General features: G+C 41.5%; 1 protein-coding gene across 3 annotated transcripts in view; it reads left to right on the plus strand.

Moving 5' to 3' along the window:
• Positions 1 to 8,085, plus strand: part of CSF3R (colony stimulating factor 3 receptor) — a 32,818-nt gene extending 24,733 nt beyond the window's left edge. For all 3 annotated transcript variants that reach the window (XM_029571225.1, XM_029571226.1, XM_029571227.1), the window contains exon 16: positions 4,918 to 8,085. In XM_029571225.1, coding sequence (XP_029427085.1) covers positions 4,918 to 5,466 — 549 coding nt within the window. In that variant the 3' untranslated portion in view covers positions 5,467 to 8,085. The remainder of the gene's footprint in view (positions 1 to 4,917) is intronic.
• The last annotated feature ends 6,464 nt before the right edge of the window (positions 8,086 to 14,549 follow it).

A 14,549-nucleotide genomic window follows, 5' to 3' on the forward strand; every position in this document is an offset into this window, starting at 1 on the left:
GAGAAGAAGCAACAAGGAGCATCCCTGTCTCATGCCTCTTTGTATCTTGAAAGTATCTGTATAACAAGCATCTACCTTTAAGCATTATCTATATAACAAACATCTACCTTTAAGCATTATCTGTATTACAAGCATCTACCTTTAAGCATTATCTACATAACAAGCATCTACCTTTAAGCATTATCTGTATAACAAACATCTACCTTTAAGCATTATCTACATAACAAGCATCTACCTTTAAGCATTATCTGTATTACAAGCATCTACCTTTAAGCATTATCTGTATAACAAGCATCTACCTTTAAGCATTATCTGTATTACAAGCATCTACCTTTAAGCATTATCTACATAACAAGCATCTACCTTTAAGCATTATCTACATAACAAGCATTTACCTTTAAGCATTATCTACATAACAAGCATCTACATTTAAGCATTATCTGTATAACAAACATCTACCTTTAAGCATTATCTGTATAACAAGCATCTACCTTTAAGCATTATCTATATAACAAACATCTACCTTTAAGCATTATCTGTATAACAAGCATCTACTTTTAAGCATTATCTACATAACAAGCATCTACATTTAAGCATTATCTGTATAACAAACATCTACTTTTAAGCATTATCTATCTACATAACAAGCATCTACCTTTAAGCATTATCTATATAACAAACATCTACCTTTAAGCATTATCTGTATAACAAGCATCTACCTTTAAGCATTATCTACATAACAAACATCTACCTTTAAGCATTATCTGTATAACAAGCATCTACCTTTAAGCATTATCTACATAACAAGCATCTACCTTTAAGCATTATCTGTATTACAAGCATCTACCTTTAAGCATTATCTACATAACAAGCATCTACCTTTAAGCATTATCTGTATTACAAGCATCTACCTTTAAGCATTATCTACATAACAAGCATCTACCTTTAAGCATTATCTGTATAACAAACATCTACCTTTAAGCATTATCTACATAACAAGCATCTACCTTTAAGCATTATCTGTATTACAAGCATCTACCTTTAAGCATTATCTGTATAACAAGCATCTACCTTTAAGCATTATCTGTATAACAAGCATCTACCTTTAAGCATTATCTACATAACAAGCATCTACCTTTAAGCATTATCTACATAACAAGCATCTACCTTTAAGCATGCCTCTGAACCTCTATACAGTTCCTTCACCCACATCAAAAAGTGACCACCTAATCCCATCCTCTCCATTACCTGAAATAAAAGCAGCCCGTGTACTCTGTCAAATGCTTTTTCTGTATCAACAGCAAATAGAATGGAGGATTGCCCTTGGCCACTTGAACCAGATTTATAATTTTACACACATTGTCAGCCATAGTTCTCCCAGGCATAAAACCTGCCTGATTAGGATGGACCATTCCTCCAATCTGCTGCCTTAATCTCTGTGCAAGAATCTTAGCTACCAGTTTCAGGTCGATATTTATCAAGGAAATAGGTCTATAGGATCTGCACAAATTATTGTCTATACCTGGTTTTGGAAGTATCGTTATACCCACCACATTCGCAAAGGGTAGAAGATGCCACCCCTTCTCTGATATAATTAAACATTTTTACTAGTGGAATCACTAATAGATATTTCGATTTTTTGTAGAACAAGGGAGTAAAGCCATCAATCCCTAGTGCCTTCCCATTTTTTAGGTCTTGGATTGTTTCCATCACTTCCATACTGCTAATAGGATGCCCCAGAACCTCCCCCATTTCAGGACTCAAATGGGTAACTCCACCTTGTCTAAGTATTCAGACATTTCCACAACTGAGGCATTTGTCTCCACTGACCATAGTTATTCAAAGAATTGTACAAATCTGGATTGGATTGCCTTACTATCTGCTATCATATGTCCTTCGCAATTCTTAATTTTTTAAATGAGAGACTGAGCCATTTTCTCTTTCAACTTATGAGCTAGCAGTTTGCCTGCTTTATTACCAGTTTCATAATATATCTGCCTAACCTGATCTAATTTGAAAGCTGCATCTTCAGCCCTTAACAAGGTAATCCTATCTCGAATGTCATCCATCTCTTTGGGTACATTTTATGTTCCAACTCCAGGGCTTTTAAAGTCTGTAGAAGGTTTTGTTTCTCTCTCTCTCTCTCTTCATTTTTGTTAAACATGCCCAAAGCTATCAGATTTCCTCTTACCACCGCTTTCAAGCAGTCCCATATAGTAGTTGGTAGCATCCCTTCAGTATCATTGTAAGATAAATAATCTTCTATGCATGATTTAAGCCACAGGCTGAAATCTTTATCTTTAATCAAACTGTCATAAGAACATAAGAAATTGCCATACTGGGTCAGACCAAGGGTCCATCAAGCCCAGCATCCTGTTTCCAACAGAGGCCAAGCCAGGTTACAAGAACCTGGCAAGTGTACACAAAAACAAAGTATATCCCATGCTACTGATGCTAGTAATAGCAGTGACTACTACTATTCCCTAAGTAAACTTGATTAATAGCCATTAATGGACCTCTCCTCCAAGAACTTATCCAAACTTTTTTTAAACCCAGCTACACTAACTGCACTAACCACATCCCATAGCAACAAAATTCCAGAGTTTATTTGTGCGTTGAGTGAAAAAGAACTTTCTCCGATTAGTTTTAAATGTGCCACATGATAACTCATGGAGTGCCCCCTAGTCTTTCTATTATCTGAAAGAGTAAAAAAATGATTCACATCTACCCATTCTAGACCTCTCATGATTTTAATAAACACCTCTATCATATCTCCCCCTCAGCCGTCTCTTCTCCAAGCTGAAAAGTCCTAACCTCATCAGCCTTTCCTCATAGGGGAGCTGTTCCATTCCCTTTATCATTTTGGTCGCCCTTCTCTGAACCTTCTCCATCGCAATTATATCTTTTTTGAGATGTGGCGACCAGAATTGTACACAATATTCAAGGTGCGGTCTCACCATGGAGCGATACAGAGGCATTATGACATTTTCCATTTTATTCATCATTCCCTCCCTAATAATTCCTAACATTCTGTTTGCTTTTTTGACTGCCGCAGCACACTGCACCGACGATTTCAATGTGTTATCCACTATGACACCTAGATCTCTTTCTTGGGTGGTCGCACCTAATGTGGAACCTAACATTGTGTAATTATAGCATGGGTTATTTTTCCCTATATGCATTACCTTGCACTTAACCACATTAAATTTCATCTGCCATTTCGATGCCCAATTTTCCAGCCCCACAAGGTCTTCCTGCAATTTATCATATTCTGCTTGTGATTTAAATACTCTGAACAATTTTGTATCATCTGCAAATTTGATTATCTCACTCGTCGTATTTCTTTCCAGATCATTTATAAATATATTGAAAAGTAAGGGTCCCAGTACAGATCCCTGAGGCACTCCACATTTACCTGTTCTAGACCTCTCATGATCTTAAAGACCTCTATCATATCCCCCCTCAGTCGTCTCTTCTCCAAGCTGAACAGCCCTAACCTCATCAGCCTTTCCTCATAGGGGAGCTGTTCCATCCCCTTTATCATTTTGGTTGCCCTTCTCTGTACCTTCTCCATCACAATTATATCTTTTTTGAGATGTGGTGACCAGAATTGTACACAGTATTCAAGGTGCGGTCTCACCATGGAGGTCTAGAACGGGTAGATGTGAATCGGTTATTTACTCTTTCGGATAGTAGAAAGACTAGGGGGCACTCCATGAAGTTAGCATGGGGCACATTTAAAACTAATCGGAGAAAGTTCTTTTTTACTCAAAGCACAATTAAACTCTGGAATTTGTTGCCAGAGGACGTGGTTAGTGCAGTAGTATAGCTGTGTTTAAAAAAGGATTGGATAAGTTCTTGGAGGAGAAGTCCATTACCTGCTATTAAGTTCACTTAGAGAATAGCCACTGCCATTAGCAATGGTTACATGGAATAGACTTAGTTTTTGGGTACTTGCTAGGTTCTTATGGCCTGGATTGGCCTCTGTTGGAAACATGATGCTGGGCTTGATGGACCCTTGGTCTGACCCAGTATGGCATTTTCTTATGTTCTTATGTTCGTATGTACATTCTTTGAATTCCAGCAATCCTCGAATCCTGATATTGGGGGCCCCCCATTATTTAACTTCCCTTTTACCCTTTTACCCCCAATCGTTAAAACCCTGCTGACTTGCCTAGCTTTTTATATTTTAATACTTACATGCTATGCATAGCAGAAGTAAAATTAAGCAAGGCGTGCACTTGTGTACATAAATACTTACCCGCACATTCCAAGGGAACTTCCTGGAACGCCCATGTTCCCAGACCACAGACCACATCCACACCCCACCCCTTTGAAACCTTTATGATTTGTGCGTGTACCAGGAGATATGCGTGTACTTGCACGCTTTTTAAAATCCATGCAGCATGTGCCAGCCCGAGACATGCGCGTATCTCCCGGCTTTGGTGCGTGTGGGCTTTTAAAATCGACCTTTTACTGTAGATTCAGGAACAGTTTTGCGTCTCTGGTTGATAGGTCTGAAGTATTCTCTCTTACTCTAGAAGGACTTAAGAAGCATGACCAGGAGAATCCAGCAGGGCAGTGAAACTTCTGTTTGGTTTACTAGAAATACAGGCAGTTCCTATAATGAGCCCCTTCTTGGGATAGAGAAAATATCCTCAGTACCTGAATGCAATCTGCTTTGAATTGCCAAAAAAGTGGACTATAAATAAATAATAAAATATATTAATACAAGAGCAATAAAGTATAGGTTTTAAAGCTGTTGCTCATCCTGATCTCTGTTATCATGCTAGAAACATGCTTAATTTTTATTATGCTCTTGGAGATTCACTCAGGTAACAGTGACTTTCCTGGGTGTGATATAAAATGTATCCACCTTGTAACATCTCCTTTCCATGTATTATTTTTTTTTTGTAGGGGAATAAAGGGTTCCCAAATACAAAGGACTCCAACCACATCATCACATCCAATATCACCATCCTGGATAGAGAAATTTTTAAGAAACCATCACCAACAAGAAAAGGAGACATCAGTGCACAAAGCCCGCAGATATCCCCAGGAAGCTCATTCCAGCCAAATGCTAGTGATAGACTTCAGGGATTCATCTGTCCAAGCGTCGCCAAAATGGGAGAAAATGCACAACGACCATCCTACATGAACATGAATAACACTGTTCAGTATGCAAAGGTCATTGTAGATCCCTTCAGAGGTCAACGAGTTCCAACACCTCTATACCTAAGGTCAGACTCCACACAGCCTCTCCTGTGCGATATGAGCCCCAGTCCTAAGCCCTATGAAAATCTGTGGTTCCATGGGGGAAGTCAGTACTTCCAGGAGGATGCTGTCTTCCAAGAATGTGAGCTGTCTCTAATGGACTTCCCACTCCTTCAAGGTTTAAAGATCCAAGGTATTGATGACCTCAACGATTCCCATAACTTCACAACCCTGAAGCATAACAGAAATTGAAGGAAAGATTAACTGTTGATCTATGCATTCATCTATGCTAGCATCACAATCTAGCAATGTCTCCACAGAATCAGAGGCAAAGAACATTTTATTTTTTAAAAGCCATAGATCAGGCTTGACCACCAAAGCTCAAATTGAAGGAGAAACAAGTTTATTTTCTTATTTTAAACCAGAAAATATCAAAATTGCATGAATTTCATCCCAGGGCTTCCAAAAGGCCTACATTTTCCAACAAAACTCCATCCTTCAGAAGCTGAAAGTGTTTCTTCCATGCCAATCCAAGTCCAAAGCATGAGCAGAGCTGTTAACCATCCCTCGGACAGGTGACCATTGCTCTAATCTGTTCAGTAATGAAGCAGAACAATAACACATTTCTGCAGTTAACTTTTGCCTCAAGATATTCCTCACAGAAAGAAATGAATCCAATTCCACGCATCTTAGTGAAACCAGGGGAAAAGCCTAGAGCAGGGCATTTTTTTCTCCCAAAAATATGTTCTTCACAATTTTCAGACACCAGCAGCAATACCCAGGAGTACCCATGAACTGCCCAACTCAGCTATAAAGCACCAACCACAGAGCTATGCCATCAGCTTCAATCTTACAGTCTCACTTGTAGAATCATATCTGCTGCAGGTAGGGCATCATAAGGGGTGTGCAAGACGGGTGACCGACCTGAGCGCCAAACTAGGGGAGGGGGTTGGGGATTTGAGTCAGTCTGCAAGCACAGCAAATCCAAAAGGGAAGGAGGAGTCAAAAACAACCTTTGCTCAAGGAACCAGTGACTGCCCGGGCTGCAGGGCATGCCGCTCCGCATTTACTTTACAAATACATTGCACCTTTATAATATAAGCTCTATAGAACAGTCTTCTATGCTTTCTCTTCACTTGTGTCGCTCACAAGGCTCAAGCATAGCTGGCAATTATGTTCTCATTTATATTCATATCAACTCTTTGTTCTATTTATTGGCCATCTTTGTGTTCAGGTTTTATACCTCATCAGGTTAAGCTAATAGTACTCTTTATTGTGTTTACTACAAGACTGCATACTGTCATTTTGTTACGGGAATCAGAGCCTTTGTTGAAGACAAAGGCAATATTTTTCAGATACTTATCTTCTCAGTTTGTGACTAGCGTCAGTATTATTAAGGCGTGAGAGCCCAAGAGTTCAAGAATCAGATTCTGATGACGATGCTGAAATAGTTTAATAGCAATCTCTATTCACATCTGTCTATTAATAACTGTTCTTCCTGCTCCCAGAGCTTTGGCTCAGCACAGCTATCATTAAAGCATGGGGGAGGGGGATGTACGTGTATGTGTGTGAGTACTGGGGAGGATGGAAGAGTATGTGGGTGTTATTGTATGTATGTGGTAGAGGGTATGAGCTTATGGGAAGCCTTGGTATTTCAATGCCCTTGAGAAATATGCCACATTTGTTTCCAACATTGCTGCAACCAATTTGCAGTTAGCGCAGTCTACAATTGTTTCATCCTACTGTGCCAAGCCTGCCTCTTAAATTCATCTCTAATGTGTTTCTGTTCTTGACTAACTCATTAACATTATTGGAAAAGAATCTTAGCATACAGTTTAAAATGTTATTTCTGCCTTGAATTATTTTTAAATGTTTTTAGAGATTTTGATTTGATTCTTTTTTACAACCTTAATCCTAACGCCATAAGCCTGTAGCATGCACATCCATTGAGATCCCTCTCTAGAATGATTTGTGATTCTATACCGGGGCAATGTTTGGCTGAAGTGCTTTAAAAGGAGATCCTAAGCACATGAATACAGGGGAAGTCTGGATTTAACTGGGCACTGTAAATATACTTCAAACAAGGGCATAAAAATTGAAAAACAATGAAGCAGGCTAATACATAAAGGAGAGCTGGGATAAGACCAAAAGAAGACATGATCCAGCCTAAAACCAGTGAGCTGTTGATCTGAGGAATCCAATTAGTTTTGCTTCATAAGGCAGCTGCAATTTGAGGGCACTAAACTGTATTAATGGTAACTCAGGCATTAACATGCATATTTTGCATTAGTGTTAAGGCAAAATCTATGCTAAGAGAGAATGAGATGCAAAAATATCCTAAGTGAATTATTCCTTTATTAGCACAGTGAAAAATAACACACGTTCAAGATGCACAAAATGCAATGCAGCTGCATTAATGAGGAAGGTATAATTACGTTTTTCCATTACATTCCACATTAATGCATGTACTTTTACATACATACTTTACTGCCTGTGTTGTGTGCCTCATTTAAATATCATTAACTTCATCCATTAACTCACGTGTTAATGTTTTGAGGTTAGCACAGTTTAGTGCATTGTCCTCTCAAATACACAGGTCAAAATTGCAGACTTCCTAGGCTGTCAATAACTAGATTTTAAAAAATTATACAATTTGTCTGCTACCTCCATAGGGTATGTCTATAACTATTCTGTCTCGCCACTCTGTCTTGTACTGGCTGCAAATGATCTACTAAAGGGGCATTGCCAATTTGCTTACAAATCAACTGCCAGTGTCTCTATTCTTGCCTAAAGTGTAGATCTTTTTCTTTCTAGCAATTTAACCTTATCATATAGCTATAAAAGAAAATAAAATGATAAAAACTACTTTAAGTACTCTGTGTCCATGTTTTACTGTAGAAGAATCCTTTTTGGAGCAGGATGGCATGTGGAACTCTCTATTACCTCCCCATCTGTCTTCTACGCTTGTTTCCCACTCAGGCATAGTCTGTGGTCCTAGCCACCCTCTGCCACACTACCCAGCCAATGGCTTGCTTACAGGAAGCAAATAGCAGGAAAAGGATTTAGACATCATCATTGAAAATACACTGAAATCTCCTGCTCAGTGTGCAGCAGCAGCCAGGAAAGCAAATAGAATGCACGGGATTATTAGGAAAGGAATGGGGAATAAAACAGAGAGTATCATAATGTCTCTGTATCACTCCATGGTGCATCCTCATCTTGTGTTCATATATCATACACAAACAGAATGCTGGGGATCATTAGGAAAGGAATGGAGAATAAAACAGAGAATATCATAATGCCTCTGTATCACTCCATGGTGCATCCTCATCTTGTGTTCATATATCATACACAAACAGAATGCTGGGGATTATTAGGAAAGGAATGGAGAATAAAACAGAGAATATCATAATGTCTCTGTATCACTCCATGGTGCATCCTCATCTTGTGTTCATATATCATACACAAACAGAATGCTGGGGATTATTAGGAAAGGAATGGAGAATAAAACAGAGGATATCATAATGCCTCTGTATCACTCTGGGTGCATCCTCATCTTGTGTTCATATATCATACACAAACAGAATGCTGGGGATTATTAGGGAAGGAATGGAGAATACAACAGAGAATATCATAATGTCTCTGTATCACTCCATGGTGCATCCTTATCTTGTGTTCATATATCATACACAAACAGAATGCTGGGGATTATTAGGGAAGGAATGGAGAATAAAACAGAGGATATCATAATGTCTCTGTATCACTCCATGGTGCATCCTCATCTTGTGTTCATATATCATACACAAACAGAATGCTGGGGATTATTAGGAAAGGAATGGAGAATAAAACAGAGAATATCATAATGTCTCTGTATCACTCCATGGTGCATCCTCATCTTGTGTTCATATATCATACACAAACAGAATGCTGGGGATTATTAGGGAAGGAATGGAGAATAAAACAGAGAATATCATAATGTCTCTGTATCACTCCATGGTGCATCCTCATCTTGTGACAGAATGCTGGGGATTATTAGGAAAGGAATGGAGAATAAAACAGAGAATATCATAATGTCTCTGTATCACTCCATGGTGCATCCTCATCTTGTGTTCATATATCATACACAAACAGAATGCTGGGGATTATTAGGAAAGGAATGGAGAATAAAACAGAGGATATCATAATGCCTCTGTATCACTCTGGGTGCATCCTCATCTTGTGTTCATATATCATACACAAACAGAATGCTGGGGATTATTAGGAAAGGAATGGAGAATAAAACAGAGAATATCATAAAGCCTCTGTATCACTCCATGGTGCATCCTCATCTTGTGTTCATATATCATACACAAACAGAATGCTGGGGATTATTAGGAAAGGAATGGAGAATAAAACAGAGAATATCATAATGCCTCTGTATCACTCCATGGTGCATCCTCATCTTGTGTTCATATATCATACACAAACAGAATGCTGGGGATTATTAGGAAAGGAATGGAGAATAAAACAGAGAATATCATAATGTCTCTGTATCACTCCATGGTGCATCCTCATCTTGTGTTCATATATCATACACAAACAGAATGCTGGGGATTATTAGGAAAGGAATGGAGAATAAAACAGAGAATATCATAATGCCTCTGTATCACTCTGGGTGCATCCTCATCTTGTGTTCATATATCATACACAAACAGAATGCTGGGGATTATTAGGGAAGGAATGGAGAATAAAACAGAGAATATCATAATGCCTCTGTATCACTCTGGGTGCATCCTCATCTTGTGTTCATATATCATACACAAACAGAATGCTGGGGATTATTAGGAAAGGAATGGAGAATAAAACAGAGAATATCATAATGTCTCTGTATCACTCCATGGTGCATCCTCACCTTGTGTTCATATATCATACACAAACAGAATGCTAGGGATTATTAGGAAAGGAATGGGGAATAAAACAGAGAATATCATAATGCCTCTGTATCACTCCATGGTGCATCCTCATCTTGTGTTCATATATCATACACAAACAGAATGCTAGGGATTATTAGGAAAGGAATGGGGAATAAAACAGAGAATATCATAATGCCTCTGTATCACTCCATGGTGCATCCTCATCTTGTGTTCATATATCATACACAAACAGAATGCTGGGGATTATTAGGAAAGGAATGGAGAATAAAACAGAGAATATCATAATGCCTCTGTATCACTCTGGGTGCATCCTCATCTTGTGTTCATATATCATACACAAACAGAATGCTGGGGATTATTAGGGAAGGAATGGAGAATAAAACAGAGAATATCATAATGCCTCTGTATCACTCTGGGTGCATCCTCATCTTGTGTTCATATATCATACACAAACAGAATGCTGGGGATTATTAGGAAAGGAATGGAGAATAAAACAGAGAATATCATAATGTCTCTGTATCACTCCATGGTGCATCCTCACCTTGTGTTCATATATCATACACAAACAGAATGCTAGGGATTATTAGGAAAGGAATGGGGAATAAAACAGAGAATATCATAATGCCTCTGTATCACTCCATGGTGCATCCTCATCTTGTGTTCATATATCATACACAAACAGAATGCTAGGGATTATTAGGAAAGGAATGGGGAATAAAACAGAGAATATCATAATGCCTCTGTATCACTCCATGGTGCATCCTCATCTTGTGTTCATATATCATACACAAACAGAATGCTGGGGATTATTAGGAAAGGAATGGAGAATAAAACAGAGAACTCATAATGTCTCTGTATCACTCCATGCTGAGACCTCATCTAGAGTTTTCTGTGCAATTCTGGTCAACACCTCTCAAAAAAAAAAAATAGCAGAATGAGAAACGGTACAGAGAATGGCATCCAGAACAATAAAGCTCCCTTACAGGGGGCGGATCCCGGGTAAAGATCGGCCCTGGGATTTTCCACCCAGGCCAGCCCAGGAGATACCCTGTGGTCTGCCGAGCACGGTTCTGTCACGGCAGGCGCTCGCAGACCACGTGACCAGAGCAACCGGCCCCGCTCCCTTATAAAGAAAGGCTAAACAGTTTAGGACTCCTCAGCTTGGAGATGACTGAGAGGAGATTTGGTAGAGATTTATAAAATCATGAGAGGTGTAAAACAAGTTAATAAGCCATAATTTATCCATGAAACTAAATGGTAGCAGATTTACATATAATCATACATAGTCTGATTTTAAAAGGCATTTACACACTTTAAATTATTTTTCGCATGTGTAAATGCATTTTACTCGAGTAAGTGGGCTTTTGAAAATTGCTACAATATATGCCATTGAATTGTCCATAGGATTCACTCAGGTAAGTACAATTTATGCATGTAAATGGCTTTTAAAAATTGCTATGATAGTAGGTTACATTTATGCACGTAACTCCTTTGAAAATTACCTCCATAGTAACATAGTACGTACCGTGTTTCCCCGAATATAAGACAGCGTCTTACTTTCTTTTTACCCCCAAAAGTCCCACTATGTCTTACTTTCAGGGTATGTCTTATATTGGAAAAAAAACCTGAGTGTTCAAAAAAAAATTATTTTTAAATACCTGTCGGAGGGCCGCGTGGGTCCAGGCGGCTGGCGGCGGGAGCCGGGTGGTTGCGTGTTAAATCTAGGCCGCGGGCAGGTGGGCGCTTGTTCCAGGCGGCGGCGGGGGGGGGGGGGGGGCGGGTGGACGCGCGTTAGTTCGAGACGGCCGGCGGGCGGCGGGTGGTCGCGTGTTAAATCTAGGCCGGGTCGCACAGGCGCGCATTCATTCACTGCCGGTGGGGGCTGCCTCGGCAGCCCCCACCGGCAGTGAATGAATGCGCGCCTGTGCGACCCCTGCGATTCGGCGCTGGGGGCTGCCGGTGGGGGCTGCGGCAGTGAATGAATTCATTCATCCAGGCGGAGGAGCCGGCTGCTTTCGCCGCTGCCGGCTGCTTTCGGCGCTCAAGGCAGTCACATGCCGACGAGTGACTGCCTTGAGCGCCGAAAGCAGCCGGCAGCGGCAGCCGAAAGCAGCCGGCAGCGGCGAAAGCAGCCGGCTCCTCCGCCTGGATGAATGAATTCATTCACTGCCGCAGCCCCCACCGGCAGCCCCCAGCGCCGAATCGCAGGGGTCGCACAGGCGCGCATTCATTCACTGCCGGTGGGGGCTGCCTCGGCAGCCCCCACCGCCGCCGCCTGGAACAAGCGCCCACCTGCCCGCGGCCTAGATTTAACACGCAACCACCCGGCTCCCGCCGCCAGCCGCCTGGACCCACGCGGCCCTCCGACAGGTATTTAAAAATAATTTTTTTTTGAACACTCAGGTTTTTTTTCCAATATAAGACATACCCTGAAAGTAAGACATAGTGGGACTTTTGGGGGTAAAAAGAAAGTAAGACGCCTCGGCAGCCCCCACCGGCAGTGAATGAATGCGCGCCTGTGCGACCCGGCCTAGATTTAACACGCGACCACCCGCCGCCCGCCGGCCGTCTCGAACTAACGCGCGTCCACCTGCCCCCCCCCCCCGCCGCCGCCGCCGCCTGGAACAAGCGCCCACCCGCCCGCGGCCTAGATTTAACACGCGACCACCCGGCTCCCGCCGCCAGCCACCTGGACCCACGCGGCCCTCCGACAGGTATTTAAAAATAATTTTTTTTTAAATGACAGGTACGTCTTACTTTCGGGGGATGTGTTACATTAGCCGACCCCCCTAAAATTCCCACTACGTCTTACTATCAGGGGTGTCTTACTATCGGGGAAACACGGTAGTAGTGACGGCAGAAAAGGCCAATGGTCCATCTAGTCTGCCCATCAAGTTTCCTATGGTAACAACTGCCACTCTGTGCACTTTGAGGTGGATTTTAAAAAAAACACATGTGCATCCATGTACGTGCGCTATAAAATACTCACGCATATTGATGTGGCCATTTGATAACATGCGCGTCAGCACACACATTATAAAATATATCTGCGCGCACATGCGCAGCGGATTTTAACATCCATGCGTGCATGTGCGGTAGTTGGCGTCCTCCACATGTTGGGGGGCAGAATTTTAAAAGACAATGCGCGGTGACGCGAGTAGGGCTTCCCCAGTTCCCTATACCCCTACCTAACCTTCCAACCCTTTCCCCTCTCTGACCCCAACCCTTTCATAGCTATAATAATTTTTGTTCTTTTTTACGTTGCTGATCCGAAGGAGCAGCAGTAGATTCCGCGCGCTGCCTGGTTGCCGGCGTGCACTTCCCCGGGACAGCGGCTAATGGCGCTGTCCTGGCCCGCCCCCACCCCTCCCCTCCATGCCCAGTCCCCGCCCTGAGAAGCCCAGCCCTTCAGCGTGTACTAGGGTTTATGCGCGTGGCCAGGCCCATTGTAAAATACGCACATAGACCCCAAAATTTACACATGTAGCCTTTGAAAATGTACTTGCCAATGAACATCTTTCTGTTAAGGATAGTAACTGCCGTTCTTTGCAGGTTACCCCCAAGCTTTATATATAAACAAAGCAACATTTTCACTGGGTGAGGAGCCTTCTTGAAAATTCAGACACTGCTGCTTAACATGCTTTGCTTTTAAATTTGACCAAAGAAGCAGCCCTGTGCTTTTTCCCTTATGCCTGCATATCAGTACCCCAGACCGTAAAAGTCGGAGCCCGTGTTATTTATCCTCTGAATCCAATTCCCCTTTTCCCCCCACATCATCAAAGCAGAGAGCGATGTCAAAGTGGAAAGCAATTGCATCAAAAGCATCAAGGCTTATTGGTTAAGGGTAGTAATCCCCATGCATATTGTTAAGGGTAGTAACCGCCACTGAGTAGGTTACCCCCATGCACCCATTTCTTTATTTTTATCCTTCAGCCTTTAGGGATCCGCAGTGTTTATCCCATGCCCCTTTGAATTATTTGACTGTTTTTGTGTTCACCACTTCCTCTGGAAGGGCATTCCAGGCATCCACCACCCTTTCCGTGAAGAAATATTTTCTGACATTGTTTCTGAGTTGTCCCTCCTGGAATTTCATTCATGACTCCTAGTTCTATTGTTTCCTTTCCAATGTAAGAGGTTCTAAGTACGTGCATCATTAAAACCTTTCAGGTATCAGAAGGTCTATATCATATTTTCCCTGCACCTCCTTTCTTCCAGGGTTACATATGCAGATCCTTCAGCCTCTCCTCTTAAGTCTTCTGATACAGATCCCATACCATTTTGATTGCTCTTGTTTGAACTACTTCCATCTTGTCTCTATCCTTTTTGAGATATGGGCTACAGTACTGAACCCAGTACTCCAGGTGAAGCCTCACCAAGGACCTGTACAAGGGAATCACCATCTCCTTTTTCTTTGTGGTTATT

Source organism: Rhinatrema bivittatum, chromosome 11 (assembly GCF_901001135.1).
Source record: "Rhinatrema bivittatum chromosome 11, aRhiBiv1.1, whole genome shotgun sequence".
Lineage (NCBI taxonomy): Eukaryota > Metazoa > Chordata > Amphibia > Gymnophiona > Rhinatrematidae > Rhinatrema > Rhinatrema bivittatum.